This window comes from Emys orbicularis, chromosome 10 (assembly GCF_028017835.1).
Source record: "Emys orbicularis isolate rEmyOrb1 chromosome 10, rEmyOrb1.hap1, whole genome shotgun sequence".
Taxonomy (NCBI): Eukaryota; Metazoa; Chordata; order Testudines; family Emydidae; genus Emys; species Emys orbicularis.
In genome coordinates, this window is record NC_088692.1 from 17,722,523 (window position 1) to 17,735,960 (window position 13,438).

The 13,438-nt window shown below is 43.3% G+C and overlaps 1 protein-coding gene across 12 annotated transcripts in view; it reads right to left on the reverse strand.

Annotated features, from left to right (window-relative positions):
- The window catches only part of TMC5 (transmembrane channel like 5), a 50,272-nt gene that overhangs the window by 3,427 nt on the left and 33,407 nt on the right, over positions 1 to 13,438 (reverse strand). For all 12 annotated transcript variants that reach the window (XM_065412547.1, XM_065412546.1, XM_065412543.1 and 9 more), the window contains 7 exons: positions 13,100 to 13,197; positions 12,618 to 12,713; positions 10,438 to 10,513; positions 9,307 to 9,440; positions 7,334 to 7,507; positions 5,261 to 5,339; positions 2,432 to 2,518 (listed from right to left, as the gene is read on the reverse strand). In XM_065412547.1, coding sequence (XP_065268619.1) covers positions 2,432 to 2,518; positions 5,261 to 5,339; positions 7,334 to 7,507; positions 9,307 to 9,440; positions 10,438 to 10,513; positions 12,618 to 12,713; positions 13,100 to 13,197 — 744 coding nt within the window. The remainder of the gene's footprint in view (positions 1 to 2,431; positions 2,519 to 5,260; positions 5,340 to 7,333; positions 7,508 to 9,306; positions 9,441 to 10,437; positions 10,514 to 12,617; positions 12,714 to 13,099; positions 13,198 to 13,438) is intronic.

A 13,438-nucleotide genomic window follows, 5' to 3' on the forward strand; every position in this document is an offset into this window, starting at 1 on the left:
ATATATGACACTCCTGTTAATATACCCAAGAATTATATTAGCCTTTTCTGCAGCTGTATCACATTGTTGGCTCATATTCAATTTGTGATCTACTACAACCCTCAGATCCTTTTTGAGCAGTACTGCTTGCCTAGCCAATTATTCCCCATTTTGTACTTGGGCAAATTGATTTTTTTCTTCCTAGGTGTAATACTTTGCACTTGTCTTCACTGAATTTAATCTGTTGACTTCAAACCCATTCTGTAATTTATCAAAGTCATTTTGAACTCTAATCCTGTCCTCCAAAGTGCTTTGAGTTCATTAGCTTATCTCCAGCTGTCTGGAAGACAACGTGAACAGGCCTGCTTAGGCAGATTAGTGCCTTTTATTCAAGAATTGGTGCTACAAAGTTTTATTTGGCTCCTGTCTCCATCTCGTGGAGATACTGAGAAATAACAATAGTGCTTTTGGCATGCACTGTACAGAACCCTTTGTCAAATAATCTCAAAGGCAGGTGAATCTCATAACTCCCAATTTTCAAATGGGGAAACCGAGGCACGGATGTAAATTACTTGCCCAAAGCCACCCAGCAAGTTAGGAATAGAATTCAGATCTCAGCTCCCAGTTCCTTGCTCTTACCACTATGCTATGCTGGTGGTCTGTCTCCTGTTTTCTGGATTGGCATATTTGGCCCTCTAGAGTTACACTGACAATTCATCGGTTACCACAAGAATCTTTTATTGCTTTAGATACAAATAACTGGGTGGAATAGAAGAGCATTGTGCATTGTAGAGGAAAGACATCACAGCTTGGGCAACTGCACTAGAAGTTTCAGAGTAGCAGCCGTGTTAGTCTGTATCAGCAAAAAGAACAGGAGTACTTGTGGCACCTTAGAGACTAACAAATTTATTAGAGCATAAGCTTTCGTGGGCTACAACCCACTTCTTCGGATGCATATAGAGTGAAACATATATTGAGGAGATATATATACACACATACAGAGAGCATGAACAGGTGGGAGTTGTCTTACCAACTCTGAGAGGCCAATTAAGTAATTTTTCTCTTACTTAATTGGCCTCTCAGAGTTGGTAAGACAACTCCCACCTGTTCATGCTCTCTGTATGTGTGTATATATATCTCCTCAATATATGTTTCACTCTATATGCATCCGAAGAAGTGGGTTGTAGCCCACGAAAGCTTATGCTCTAATAAATTTGTTAGTCTCTAAGGTGCCACAAGTACTCCTGTTCTTTTTGCACTAGAAGTTGTGGCTTGAGAATTGCTCTGTCTATGCTGCTTGAGAATTTGGATGCACTGAGCTTCCTGAGATAAAAAGAGTTTATTTTCTTCTGTGTCTCTTTGGGCTCTTTTCCTTTGTTTCCTTTTTTACTATTTTTTTAGCTTGCTTCCCTTTCTTTCGGGTGGCTTTGTGGGGGGTGATGTAGGAAGAGAGGGGAATCTGTAAAGAAAAGCAGAATGGCTGTAACAGAGAAACAAGTGGTCTTAGCATTAAAGAGCCCAGAGGAGAGTTTTGAAGACAGGGGAGAATGCAGGATGTGATTAACCAGCACTTGAGACCAGCACAATGGTAGAAGGAAATTAGACAGGAATATTCCTGTCTTATTTCAGAGCTCCATCCATCTATCCCAGCAGGATACTGAGTGACAATACACAACCAGCGGAACACAGGGTAGCATATCAACATCAGAACAACTCTCCCGGGCTGAATCCGCTCCAGGGACGGACTCTTACCTTGGCCTTGTCTAGGCTAGGAAAAACGGGTCCTTTTTTCAAGTCAAATTAGCTCAGTTGAGCTCATTTAAAGATTGAAAACCCCACTTCAGGCTAACCTTGACCTATTAAATTCAAGCCAAAGGGTATTAAAAACTCTCCACATTCATGCTGAATGGGATTTTCTGTGGAGTAATAAGCTCCTGTGACCTAACTCAGTTGGGGGTGAAGGGGAAAGCACCTTTTCCCCTAGTCTAGAGGAGGCCTGAGAATGGATGAGCCCTTTTGTGACTGTCACACCACGTCTATGTTAGGAAGGTTTTCCTTTGGCTTTGTAAACACCAACAGGGAGGTTGTCTTTACTTGAGATGTTTACCTTCTGGTGATCCCCTGGGTAAATTACAAGTGCATTGGCATTGTCCAGACTAGCCTTTGCAAAGGTGTTAACAACTGGAGTGGATGTACCCCCAATTGGTGATTGATTTATAAAATCAGCAGTTCATAGATAAGCAAAGTTTGTGTTGTAAATGGCTTGTCTAGTTTTTGTAAAGTCTATCCATGAGGAAGTTTGTGTGGAAGGTTGGTTTTTCATGAGAGTATCCAGTTTTGAGAGCTCAGTCTTAATCTTTTCCTGTTTCATAGATAGTGTTCCCTTCTGGCCTTGTGATCATTTATCTAAAGAATGTGAACAACACAGAAACATCCACGCCTTTGAACTGACCTCTTGCTGTTCTCCTTTGAGTGGGTCTAGTTTTGATGTCTGCAGTGCACGTAGTTTATTAAGTAAAAACATTTTATCCTTTCCTTCCTACAATAAAAAAAAAAGAATGTTATTAACTTGAATGTGCATATTATTCCTAATGCAATCGCAGGGCTTGTCTACATAGGGAAATTGACCAGGATAGCAATTACAATCAAAGTGGAATAATTGTGGAATAAAATCACATTTATTCCAGAATATCATGTCCACACAAGAGAGTTATACTGGCACAGCTATAACAGAAATTGACTGGCATATGTATAGCAGAATAATTTCCCAGAGTAGATAAGACCCAAGTTATTCTAACTCCATTAGTCAAAACTTATCTCTAGATGGGCTGTGTGACGTTGCACTCCATAATGTTTTATGGAAATATGCTTATGAGTGTAAATATGATGTAACTGGAATATGCTTCAAGCAAAAGGTCTCTTGTAAGGTATCAGTATAAAGGTTATAACCTACTGAATATTCCTCTTATTTGTATGCATGCATGATCTTTGTATCTGAAGCTAGGAATATGAAGTATAACTCTGAGGTCCTATTGTAATTAGGCAAAGTTGGGCCATTAATGGTTGTTTAGAATCTTGATGGCTCCCATTGACTAGGACAATTGGCAGTAAATGGTTTATTTACCAGCAAGCCTTCCTGTATATGTGCCTGCCAGCCCTGGAAGAATGGAAGGGGTCTCACAATGACATGTGACCATGTCACCTGATACTGGAATCCATCTTAAACCTGGTGCTTTTCCATTTATAACGAGGGGTGGGGACCCAGAGAAACAAAAGATTCCCGCCTTGTGCCAAAGATATAAAAGGGGGTGGAACCAAACAAAGGGAGCTTCCAGTCATCAGAAAACCCCTAGTTTCCACCTAAGATGTCTGCTGGAACTGACAAGGACATTGCCAGGGGAAAGGATTGGGCTCAGAATAGGAAGGAGTCTAGTCTTTGAAAGAAGCTTTTTGGAACATGTGAGGGTGAGATATTATCTGTAATCAGTTTCTTAATGTATTAGGCTTAGATTTGCGTGTTTTGTTTTATTTTGCTTGGTAACTTACTTTGTTCTGTCTATTATTACTTGAAACCACTTAAATCCTACTTTTTACACATAATAAAATCACTTTTGTTTATTGATAAACCCAGAGTAAGTGATTAATACCTGGGAGAGCAAACAGCTGTGTATATCTCTCTATCAGGGTTATAGAGGGCGGACAATTTATGAGTTAACCCTGTATAAGCTTTATACAGAGTAAAACGGATTTATTTGGGGTTTGGATCCCATTGGGAGCTGGGTGTCTGGGTGCTGGAGATAACCAAAAACTGCTAAGCAGGTCACCTAAAGTCTGCAGCTTTGGGGGCATGGACCAGACCTGGGCCTGTATTGCAGCAGGCTAGTTTGTCTGGCTCAACAAGACAGGATTCTGGAGTCCCAAGCTGGCAGGGAAAATGGGCTCAGAGGTAATCTCAGCACATCAGGTGACCGTCCCAAGGGGGTCTCTGTGACCGAACCCGTCACAGGCTGTAACCCCAAAGGTTTACTGAGGAGGCAGGGAGAGATGCAGTCTAAAGCACTAGCTTTCCCAAAGCCAGCTGAGAGAATGCAGAAGAGGGAGTTGTTATGCATGTAGTTACATTCTCAAATCCTGCAGGAATCTGATTAAACAGACTACGTAGCTACCCTGCAGGGGAGGTGGCAGCAGCGGGAGGGTAGGGTGAGGAGAAATAAAATCATCTTCTCCAGCTGCAGGCAGACAGACAGGAAGCCTGCAGTACAGCCCCTCTGCAGTCACTACTCTAGCCAACAGGCTGGCTCTTTCTACCTCCATCGGGGTTGTCTTGGCCACTAGAACAGATCCAGTGGTGCCCACATATCAGTACATTCAGAGCCAGCATGGAGCCTACCTCCCTGGCACACGACAATTCTTATTCTCGCGCCCAAGGAGCATACACAGGACCATCGCAAACTGCTGAATTTCACCCAAGATGACTTCTACACAGACTTTATATGCAGAAAATAGGCCCCACATCCCAGCTTCAGAAAGCGAGTCAGCTCTGGCAGCCCCTGTCCTCTCCCTAGCAAGCTGGCCAGCTCTCCAGACTAACCAAATCCTGCTTAGCCAAAAGTCTCAGGGATGGGGGTGCATGACCCCAAAGTTTCACACAACTCAAGGTGCTACTCTAAGTCTGTCTTTATTGTCACAAAAGCCTTTGGGATGATGAACTTCAGACCCCTCCTCACACATACCAAGCAAAAAGCATAAAAATAATATTTACGAAAGTAAAATTAATTGTACTTTTATTTTCACAAAGAAAATAAAGCAACTGCTCTGTGGTGTTTTTTACAACACCCAGGTTTTACTGTCCTCTTAGGCATTAGCATTAATGGGAATGGTATTTGCACTGAAAAGGCTATACCCACCAATTCAATTTCTGTCTATTTAGAAACCAAATCTAACAAAGACACACAGTTTGCAGAGCCAGATCAGACTACTAGTTCCTGAAAGTACCATATCTTGACGCCTAGCCATCTGACACCACACCTGTGGAAAACAAACCATTTCCTTGCTTCAAATAACACGTCTGAGGAATTGTGTGATGCCCTGCATAATCTTAAAATAAACTGCATACAGGGTTGATTAGTCAAGTGTGTTTAGGAGGATATTTTTCTCTTCTCACTTGTGCCAAAACAGAAACCTCTCTACGTGCAAGAGTCATATGCAACGGACATGAGGAAACGAGCTAACATGTTTGCTGTCTTTTTTTAAATAATAGAAACCTGAAAAACAAACTTACATTAATAATTTGCTCATGCAGGAGTCTGACCATTATCTTTCTTCCTTCTATTATTTGCCAGTAAAGATATGTGATAATTCTGAAAGAAAAGAAAGTTCAGCACGTGAGTATTTATATTCGGGTGATGCTTCTCTTCCAAATCACTGCCAAACAAGAAGAGCTCTTGTTCATTTTACACAGTGATTACTTATAAGTAATATGCAGTGTTGTTATAAAAGATATTACCTCACCCACCTTGTCCCATTTATGAGTAATGGCAGACAAATACTAAATGGGTCAGAAGCTCTATTGGGAAAGACCCAAAGCTGTATGGGCTCTTACACAAATACAAGGCAGGCAGGTCAACACCACAAGGCACCTTTTAGTTCTAGACAGGAATCCATTGTTTTCAACCAACCTTGTACCAGTTGTTGGCACTGTCCCTCCCCTTCCCCTGCCAATTAATGAACCTTAATAACTATCACATAGAGGCAAATCCTGGTTCCACTGGAATCTCTTGGAGTTTTGTTATTGATTTTTATGGGATCAGGATTTGACTCTTAGAAGGGATTGTGATTGGACTATGAGACTGGGAGCAATGACTCACCTACTATTCCCAATTTTCCTGCTGATTTCTGGAGTCTTGGGCAAAACCCATAACTGCTTTGGGAGAGCTTTTCAAAGACACAAATGGCAGTTAGGTGCCAATGGGAATTACATGCCAAAGCCAGGTCTATACCAGGGCCATGTCTACACTAGAAGTGCTTTGCTGGTATATAGGAATGCCAGTATAAAATAGCAAAGGGCTCCTAATGCCGATGCAGCTATACCAACCTACCCGTGCTTTGTTCTGGTACAGCAGTTAACCAAGCGTTTCAGGTAAAAAGCACAGTGTTGCTGGTATAACTGCACCTACAATAGGGGCTTCTTCTGGCACAGGCTACGCTGGTCACAAATCACACCCCTGACTGACATAGCTATACCAGCAGAAGTCTGTAGTGTAGATGTAGACCAGGTCTACTCTACAAAGTTTTGCTGGCGTAGCTACATTGGTTGACAGCGTGTGGAGGTGATGGGATGGGGGGGGGGGGGAAATCACACCCCTAACTGACATAGCTCTGCCAGCAAAACCCAGTGAAGATCAGCTTATATCAGCAAATGAACTCCTTTTCATAGAATAGCAGGGTTGGAAGGGACCTCAGGAGGTCATCTAGTCCAACCCCCTGCTCAAAGCAGGGCCAATCCCCTAACAGATTTTTGCCCCAGATCCCTAAATGGCCTCCTCAAGGATTGAACTCACAACCCTGGGTTTAGCAGGCCAATGCTCAAACCACTGAGCTATCCCTCCCCTTTTGTTAATATAAGCTGCATCTCTGGCGCTAAAGGGCTTTGCAGTGTTGGCTAGCCCACAGCCTAGAAAAAGTTTACCGGTTCCAGCTACCCCAACAAACCCTCCTAATATATAGACAGTCTATACCGGCATAGCTTATACTAGTTCCTCTAAACAAAAGAAGCTATGCTAGCAAAAGGACCCCCTTCCCCTGCCACCCATAATTGCATCTACACTAGGGTTTTTGCTGGTATAAAAATGTCACCAAAAATAAATCACCCTCTAATCAACATTACTATACTGGCAAAAGTTCCTAGTGTAGATCCGGCCTGTCATTTGGGCCTTTGAAAATCTGCCCCCTTTACTTATCGATTTGCTTACCTTTCAAACAGGAAGAACAAACTATCCTATCAGTTGTATCCAAGATGATTTGCTTATTTTGTAAGTTGTAAATGCACTAGTGGGAAGAGGCTTTGTAAATCTGGATACCCAATAAAGTGGGTGTACTTTCAGAACAGTCTCTCATAGGGCTAGTGTGAGGCTGCTTTGTAAAGAGCTCTGAGCACCTCATATAAAAAGGAGCAAATTGTCTGCTTCTCTATTCACATATCACAAATTCTCACTAAATTCCAATATATTTATTGTTTCCACCAATGAAGCTTTAAAGTTTCCTTTGCGTTTTCATCACAGAGAATGAACGCCTCATGAAGAAGTTTCCCTCACTTTCTCCCCCCCCCCCCCCCGTTTCATTTATGGACACTTACAGGACGATGACGGTGAGGATGAAGAAGAAATGCACGCTTCCAATTAAGTTACGATAAATCCACACCACCCATTTCGAGCTGGAATAGCTGTCCAATATGTGTATCCACCCAGAAACGGCATGAATTATGGAGGTCAAGCCTTGGAACGGACCACACTGTTTAGAAGGCGTCAGCCTAGAAAAACAAGACAAAGTATATTTTTTAAAAAGTGCTAGTTCATTTCATCTGGGCCTCTGTACCCTCACCCTTGGGTTAGTTACACCCGTTGCCACAGAATACTAGGTCTTCTTGGGAGACTTCATACAGTTCAACTCACTGAAGTGTAACTGCCTGAGCAAATCTTAACTGACAGAGGGCTTGCTCCATGTCTGTGTTTAAGTTTTTACACTGATGAGTCCCTGGCCGATAGCATGGGCCCAGTTGACTATCTGAGCAGACACACAAGCAGGAGCGCCGGCAGACTTTTTGGCGCCCTAGGTGGCGGAAGGCCCCGCTCCCAAAATGGCGCCCCCGACAGAGGCAGCGGAAGGTCCCGCCCCCGAAATACCGACGATGACCGTGGCGGCCAGATGTTCGGCCGCCGCGGTCGCCACCCCCCAAATGCCAGTGCCCTAGGCGACCGCCTAGGTCACCTAATGGGTTGCGCCGACCCTGGACACAAGACCCTCTCACAGTAGAGCAGTAGGCAGCACTGCCTTTCAGGTGCCAATCTCTAGCTAGTTATAACAAGTTAATTGCCATAGTAGAGGCTACATAGATTTTGCAGTAAACTTATGAATGTAAAAAACCATTGCTTTTATAGATGCATCATGCATGCTTAAAAACCACAACACCACCACCTTGTTTTTCCGCCCCAGTTTTGTAGAAGAATATTCAGATAAGATTTTTGGTAAAAACAGGATGTGAGTCAGCCCCTAGCAAAAGCAGTAATTTTCAGACTAAAAATAAAAAGGTCTTAGCATTCATGAGGTAGGTTAATAAAGGTTTCTGTTTGTGATAAGGTGGAAGGTTTGGTTTGCAGAGACTGGAATGGAGCCAAGCCATGCAAATCTGAATTGAGTGAAACCTCCCAGTGTTTATGAAGATCTACTAGGAAACATCCCACTTGAACCCTGATTTCTGGGCCTGACCTTGATCTTAAGTCACTTTTTGGTAGCTAGCAAGCGAGGCTGCTGTATTGGGTGCAAGAGAGAAGAGGAAATGGGTTTGTCACAGAAACTTCTGAGAGAAAGAGAGGAGGGAGAGCCAGACTGTCACAGCAAATGTTTCATTTAATAACCAAACTCAAGTCGCCAAACAGAGGTTTGCAACTCATCTGATTTTTCTTATAAGAGTTTTCTGCCTCCATACATCTTGCATTGTTTCTTGGGCCGCCTTTTGTTCCTCCATGTGAGAGAGCAGAAGTGAATGTAAGGAAAATGGACAAACAGGAATAGCAGCTTCTATCTATCATACCTACATGGCTCCCATTACTATAGTATCCAAGCGCCTCACACAGTCTTTAGTGCATTTATCCTCACACTCTGCTGTGAAGCAGGGAAATTCTACTCTGTCTCATTTTACAGATGGGGGACCTGAGGCAAAGAGACACCATGTGACTTGCCTGAAATCACACAGGAAGTCTGTGGCAGAGGAAAGAAATGAACCTGGGTTACCCATGTCACAGGCCAGTACCACCCTTCCTCTGCTTCCTTCTCATCCCTCAGATCTTTGAGGGGACCCGCACAGTCTCAATTCCACTCTCTTTCAATAGTTGAGCACAGCTTTCAAGAGTTTGACTTAAAGTCTATGAGTTTGCAATAGTGTTCCTTAGAGTCCTGAACAGTTTATGAGCAACACTGGAAACCTTTCAGTGGAAGACAATGCAGATTTCTCTTTAGTATGTATTGAAATATCTCCACCTGTTTGGTTTCTGATTAAGGTGTAATTCAGTTTAGAGATAGTGAAGACTGAATGCTGATGCTTTTTCCTACCTCCAGATAGTGATCGCCATTACAGACAGGACTCCAGTAAAGGAAGGGAAAAACAGCAGAAAAATGAAAAGCGTTGTCATCTGAGAAGCTCTCCAGACTTTGCGAGGTGGTTGACAATTCCTCATCAGACTGACCTTTAAAAAAAGATGCACACACACACACAGATGGAGTTGTGTTACAGGCCACTTAAATAACTGTGTTTCACTCAATCCAGTTGAAATTGCTAGCAAATTCATAGGAATAGCATTCATCAACAGTTTCCAAACAGCACTTCCAGCAACAAACATACTACATCATTATAAAGTACAGCCTTTCAAATAGTGAGAGGCAAAACTGGATGCTGTTGGTCAGGATTTTGAAAACCAGATTAGGGGGCAATTCACCTGAACCCCAAAGTTCAAGGGAGTTTTGATCAATGGTACAATTCTTCTTTCAAGACCACAAAACATTTAATATTTGTTGAGTTTGAGAAGAACTCAGCAGAAGTCAACTTCTCCTATATGCTATGGCAGAAGACTCAGGCCTGGTCTGTACTTACAATTAAGATCAATTTAGCTACATTGCTCAGGGGTGTGAAAAAATTCATACCCCTGAGCACCATAGTTAAGCTAACCTCGCTCACTGGTATAGATGTGGCTAGGTCAATGGAACAGTTCTTCCATTGATCTTGCTACTACCGCTTGGGGAGGTGGATTAGCTACAAATCAACAGAAAAACCCCTTCTGTCAATGTAGGATACATTACAGCATCACAGCTGCAGCAGTAGCACTCATAGTGTAGACACAGTCTAAGTGTTCAATTATTGAAAATAGTACAGTCATGCATACAACAATGGGGGGACTTCTGGTTTTGTCACACCCACCCACCCACGCTTTCATTTCACTACTTCATTCTCTGCACCTGACAAATTTTGCCCTTAACCTCTCTTTTTGCCCCCTGAAGAACTTTTTCTGTAGAGGCAGGACATAGATACAGTATCATTCAAGGCTCCTGACAGTAATGATCCATGTTTCAAGAAGCCGAAGCTTCCACCTTGCTCCTGAAAACTCAGGTAAGAATGTGCTCTTGCTGAGATGTTGGACTAGTTAGGGTTCATGGTTCTTGAAGAAGAGAAAATATAAAGCTCCTTACCTTTTTTACATAAAATATTATAAAAAATGATATAATCTGCATGGCTGGCATTAAAGGTGCGAAGAAGATGCCAATCCTACAAGAAAAAAAAAATGTTGGGGAGAAAGAGTCCAAAAACATATGAAAACTCAGTCTTTGGTTTTTACTGCATGGTATGAAAATAGAATATATCAGACTATATTTGGATAAAGTTATTATAATATTAATATTGTTAAATGTAACAATAAGTAAAACTTGTTATAGGTACATTAACCTTTTAAAAATTATACTTAAAAATAAAGCAAAACATTTGCAATATTCTTTTAGAATCTGGAAAACAATTTCCTTCCTTATTCTGTCGCTCATCGGACAGTCTCCTTCCCAACTTGTTGCTAACACCATTTGATATTAGAAAAGCTTTGATAGTGATGCTACTTCAGTAGGGAAGTAAGACATAATATCAAAGACCCAGGATGCTCCTTCCTACAACCTCCTTCCACCCCCCAGTTTTCAGTTGTGGCCAGAAAGAAGACTACTTTGTGTAGGTCCTGCATAAAATCACTGTTATTAGTTTTACTTCAATTCTGCAGCAGTGGCGCTGGAACATTTTTAGTAGTGGGGGTGCTGAAAGCCAGCCCCCTTCCCTGTTCCCCCTGCCTCCCCCACTGAGGCTGGGAGTAGAGCTGTGTCTCTGAGACGGGGGGGTGGGGGGCGAGGCCACAGCTGGGGGCAGGCGTGGGGCCAGGAGTGGAGCCCCGGGCAGGGACCAGCAGTCAGGACCCCATGTGCAGGGCCAAGAGCAGAGCCCCAGCTGTGGGGATAGGTGTGGGGCCCCTGGAGTGGAGCCCTAGGAGCGGGGGTGCAGGTGCGGGGCCCTTGGCATGTGACCAGCGGCCGGGGAGCAGGGCCGGCATCCAGGGCCCCAGGAGCAGAGCCCCGGGTGCGGGGCCGGGAGTGAGGCAGGCCCCGGGAGCGAAGGCCTGGGAGCAGGGGGTGGGGCTGGGCGTGGGGCCCCGGGGGCTGGGCCAGCAGCTGGGGAGTAGGGCAGGCAGACAGGACCCGAGCCCCAGGTGAGGTGAGGGGTTGGGGAGCGGAGTGCGGGCGGAGGGCCGGGCCAGGGCGTAGGCACAGGAAGCACCCCCAGGTTTTTGCTCAGAGTCAGCGGCTGGGGAGCGGGGCGCAGGGCCAGTGGCCCTGCATAAAACCTGGGGGTGCTGCAGCACCCCCCACACCCATGTTCTGCAGAGTGGGGAATGACAAAAAACAGGGGATGGGTGTGTCTTTAAGTTACAATTTTAAGAAAAGGTAGGTTAAAATGTCTTTCTATCAAGGTTTTTATACCATTCTTACCATTGTGGTAGCCAAGCACTTGTAAATGTGGTCACAGTTCAGGGCAAATGCATCTGTATTCCCTCTCCGTGGTTCACCAAGGGACCCGCTCTGGGCTCCCAGCCGTCACCTCTCTTGGGCAGAGACCCATGTCTCTCTCCCTCCTGACTGGCATTTATCCAGACTGCACAGTCCTTTGCCTACACTGTATTATTCCTAGCAAGCCAGACTGCCTAAACAGGCCTCAGTCTGTGCTTTGCTTTCTTGCTGAAAGCTATGACCAGTTTATTGCCAGCAGTTACAGGTTACCACACAGCTCTTTATAAGCAAAACACACTTATTCTTAAGGTGAAAGCATTACAGAAAAAACATATTAAAAACAATAAAGGAGTCTACACACATGCTAATAAGCTTTACCCTCCGCCCTCCCCAGAGAGAGATCAGCCCCATTCCCCAACTCCAACAACGGCTCTGGTAAAAGTCAGTCCTTCAAACCCCACAAAGGGTTTTCCTGTGGTTACAAGTTCATAGTGGCCTTAGGTCAGAACTAGCCGAGCCAGGAATAGGTCAGTCCTTCCTTTATACAGCTTGGGCCTTTGCTCATGACATTCTGGGAAGAGTAATCAGGAAACAGGGTATAGCTTCAAAAGACTAGGTTACATACAATCCCAGCCCACAATAATAGATCAATCATTCATTTAATACAATGAACCCTACGCTACTTAAACTTAATTCAATGAGGTCTCCCAGGGCAATTTCCTGCCATATCCTTATCTGTCGCAAACATCATCATCAGGCTGTTTTTCATAGTGGCTCTGTAGGAATAAATACTAATATTTTACAGCAGGTATGAATGAAAACTCATCACTTACCAGGCCAAAGTCTGTGTGTAGATCAAGTCTAAAACATTTCGTGCAATATCAAATTCTGGCACTCCAAGTTTTTTGCAACATTTAGTTCCAATGATTCTGAAAATGACACAAAATCATGAACTATAGAACTGCAACAATCTTTAAAGGAAACTCCTGCATATAAGTAACAATGACTAACTATATGTGGATTTATATTAATGGTGTATTATGAAAAAGTGTGCACTGTTTGTCAGTTAGGCAGCAAATGGAAGAATAAGCACATATCTGTGTTTGGCAAAATACTGATGTTCATGAATATGCTGCATGGATGACAGAAGCCAAAGAACATTTTTCATTTGAGCCAAGAGTTATGCTATATAGGATGAAGCAGCTAAAATTTAAATGTAAAAATACTTCTCTATCAGATAACGGGTACAAACTGAGCATTAATTTAAAATGTTGCCATCAAATCAGTAAGGATGTAATCTAGAAATCGCACTCACCTTCGTACAAATTCTCCAAAGAAAGAACCAAGCAAGCAAAATATGAAGTCAATCACAATGAGACGGTAGATATCTTGGCCAACTAGGCTTTCCCAGCACTTTTAAGAGAGAAAAATAATGAGTGTATTTAATTCAAATGTCTCTGTCTAGTGTATGAACTTCTGGACCCTGATCCAAAGCTCATTGAAAGACAAACGGAAAAACTTCAGGAGGCTGTGGCTCAGACCCTTGTTCACTCTAGTTTCCCTCCCCCTCAGACAGCCTCCCAAAACAACTCCAGTGAGGATAGAGCTCAAAAATGTGCTCAGATCCAGTACAACGGAATTCATCATTGTCTCT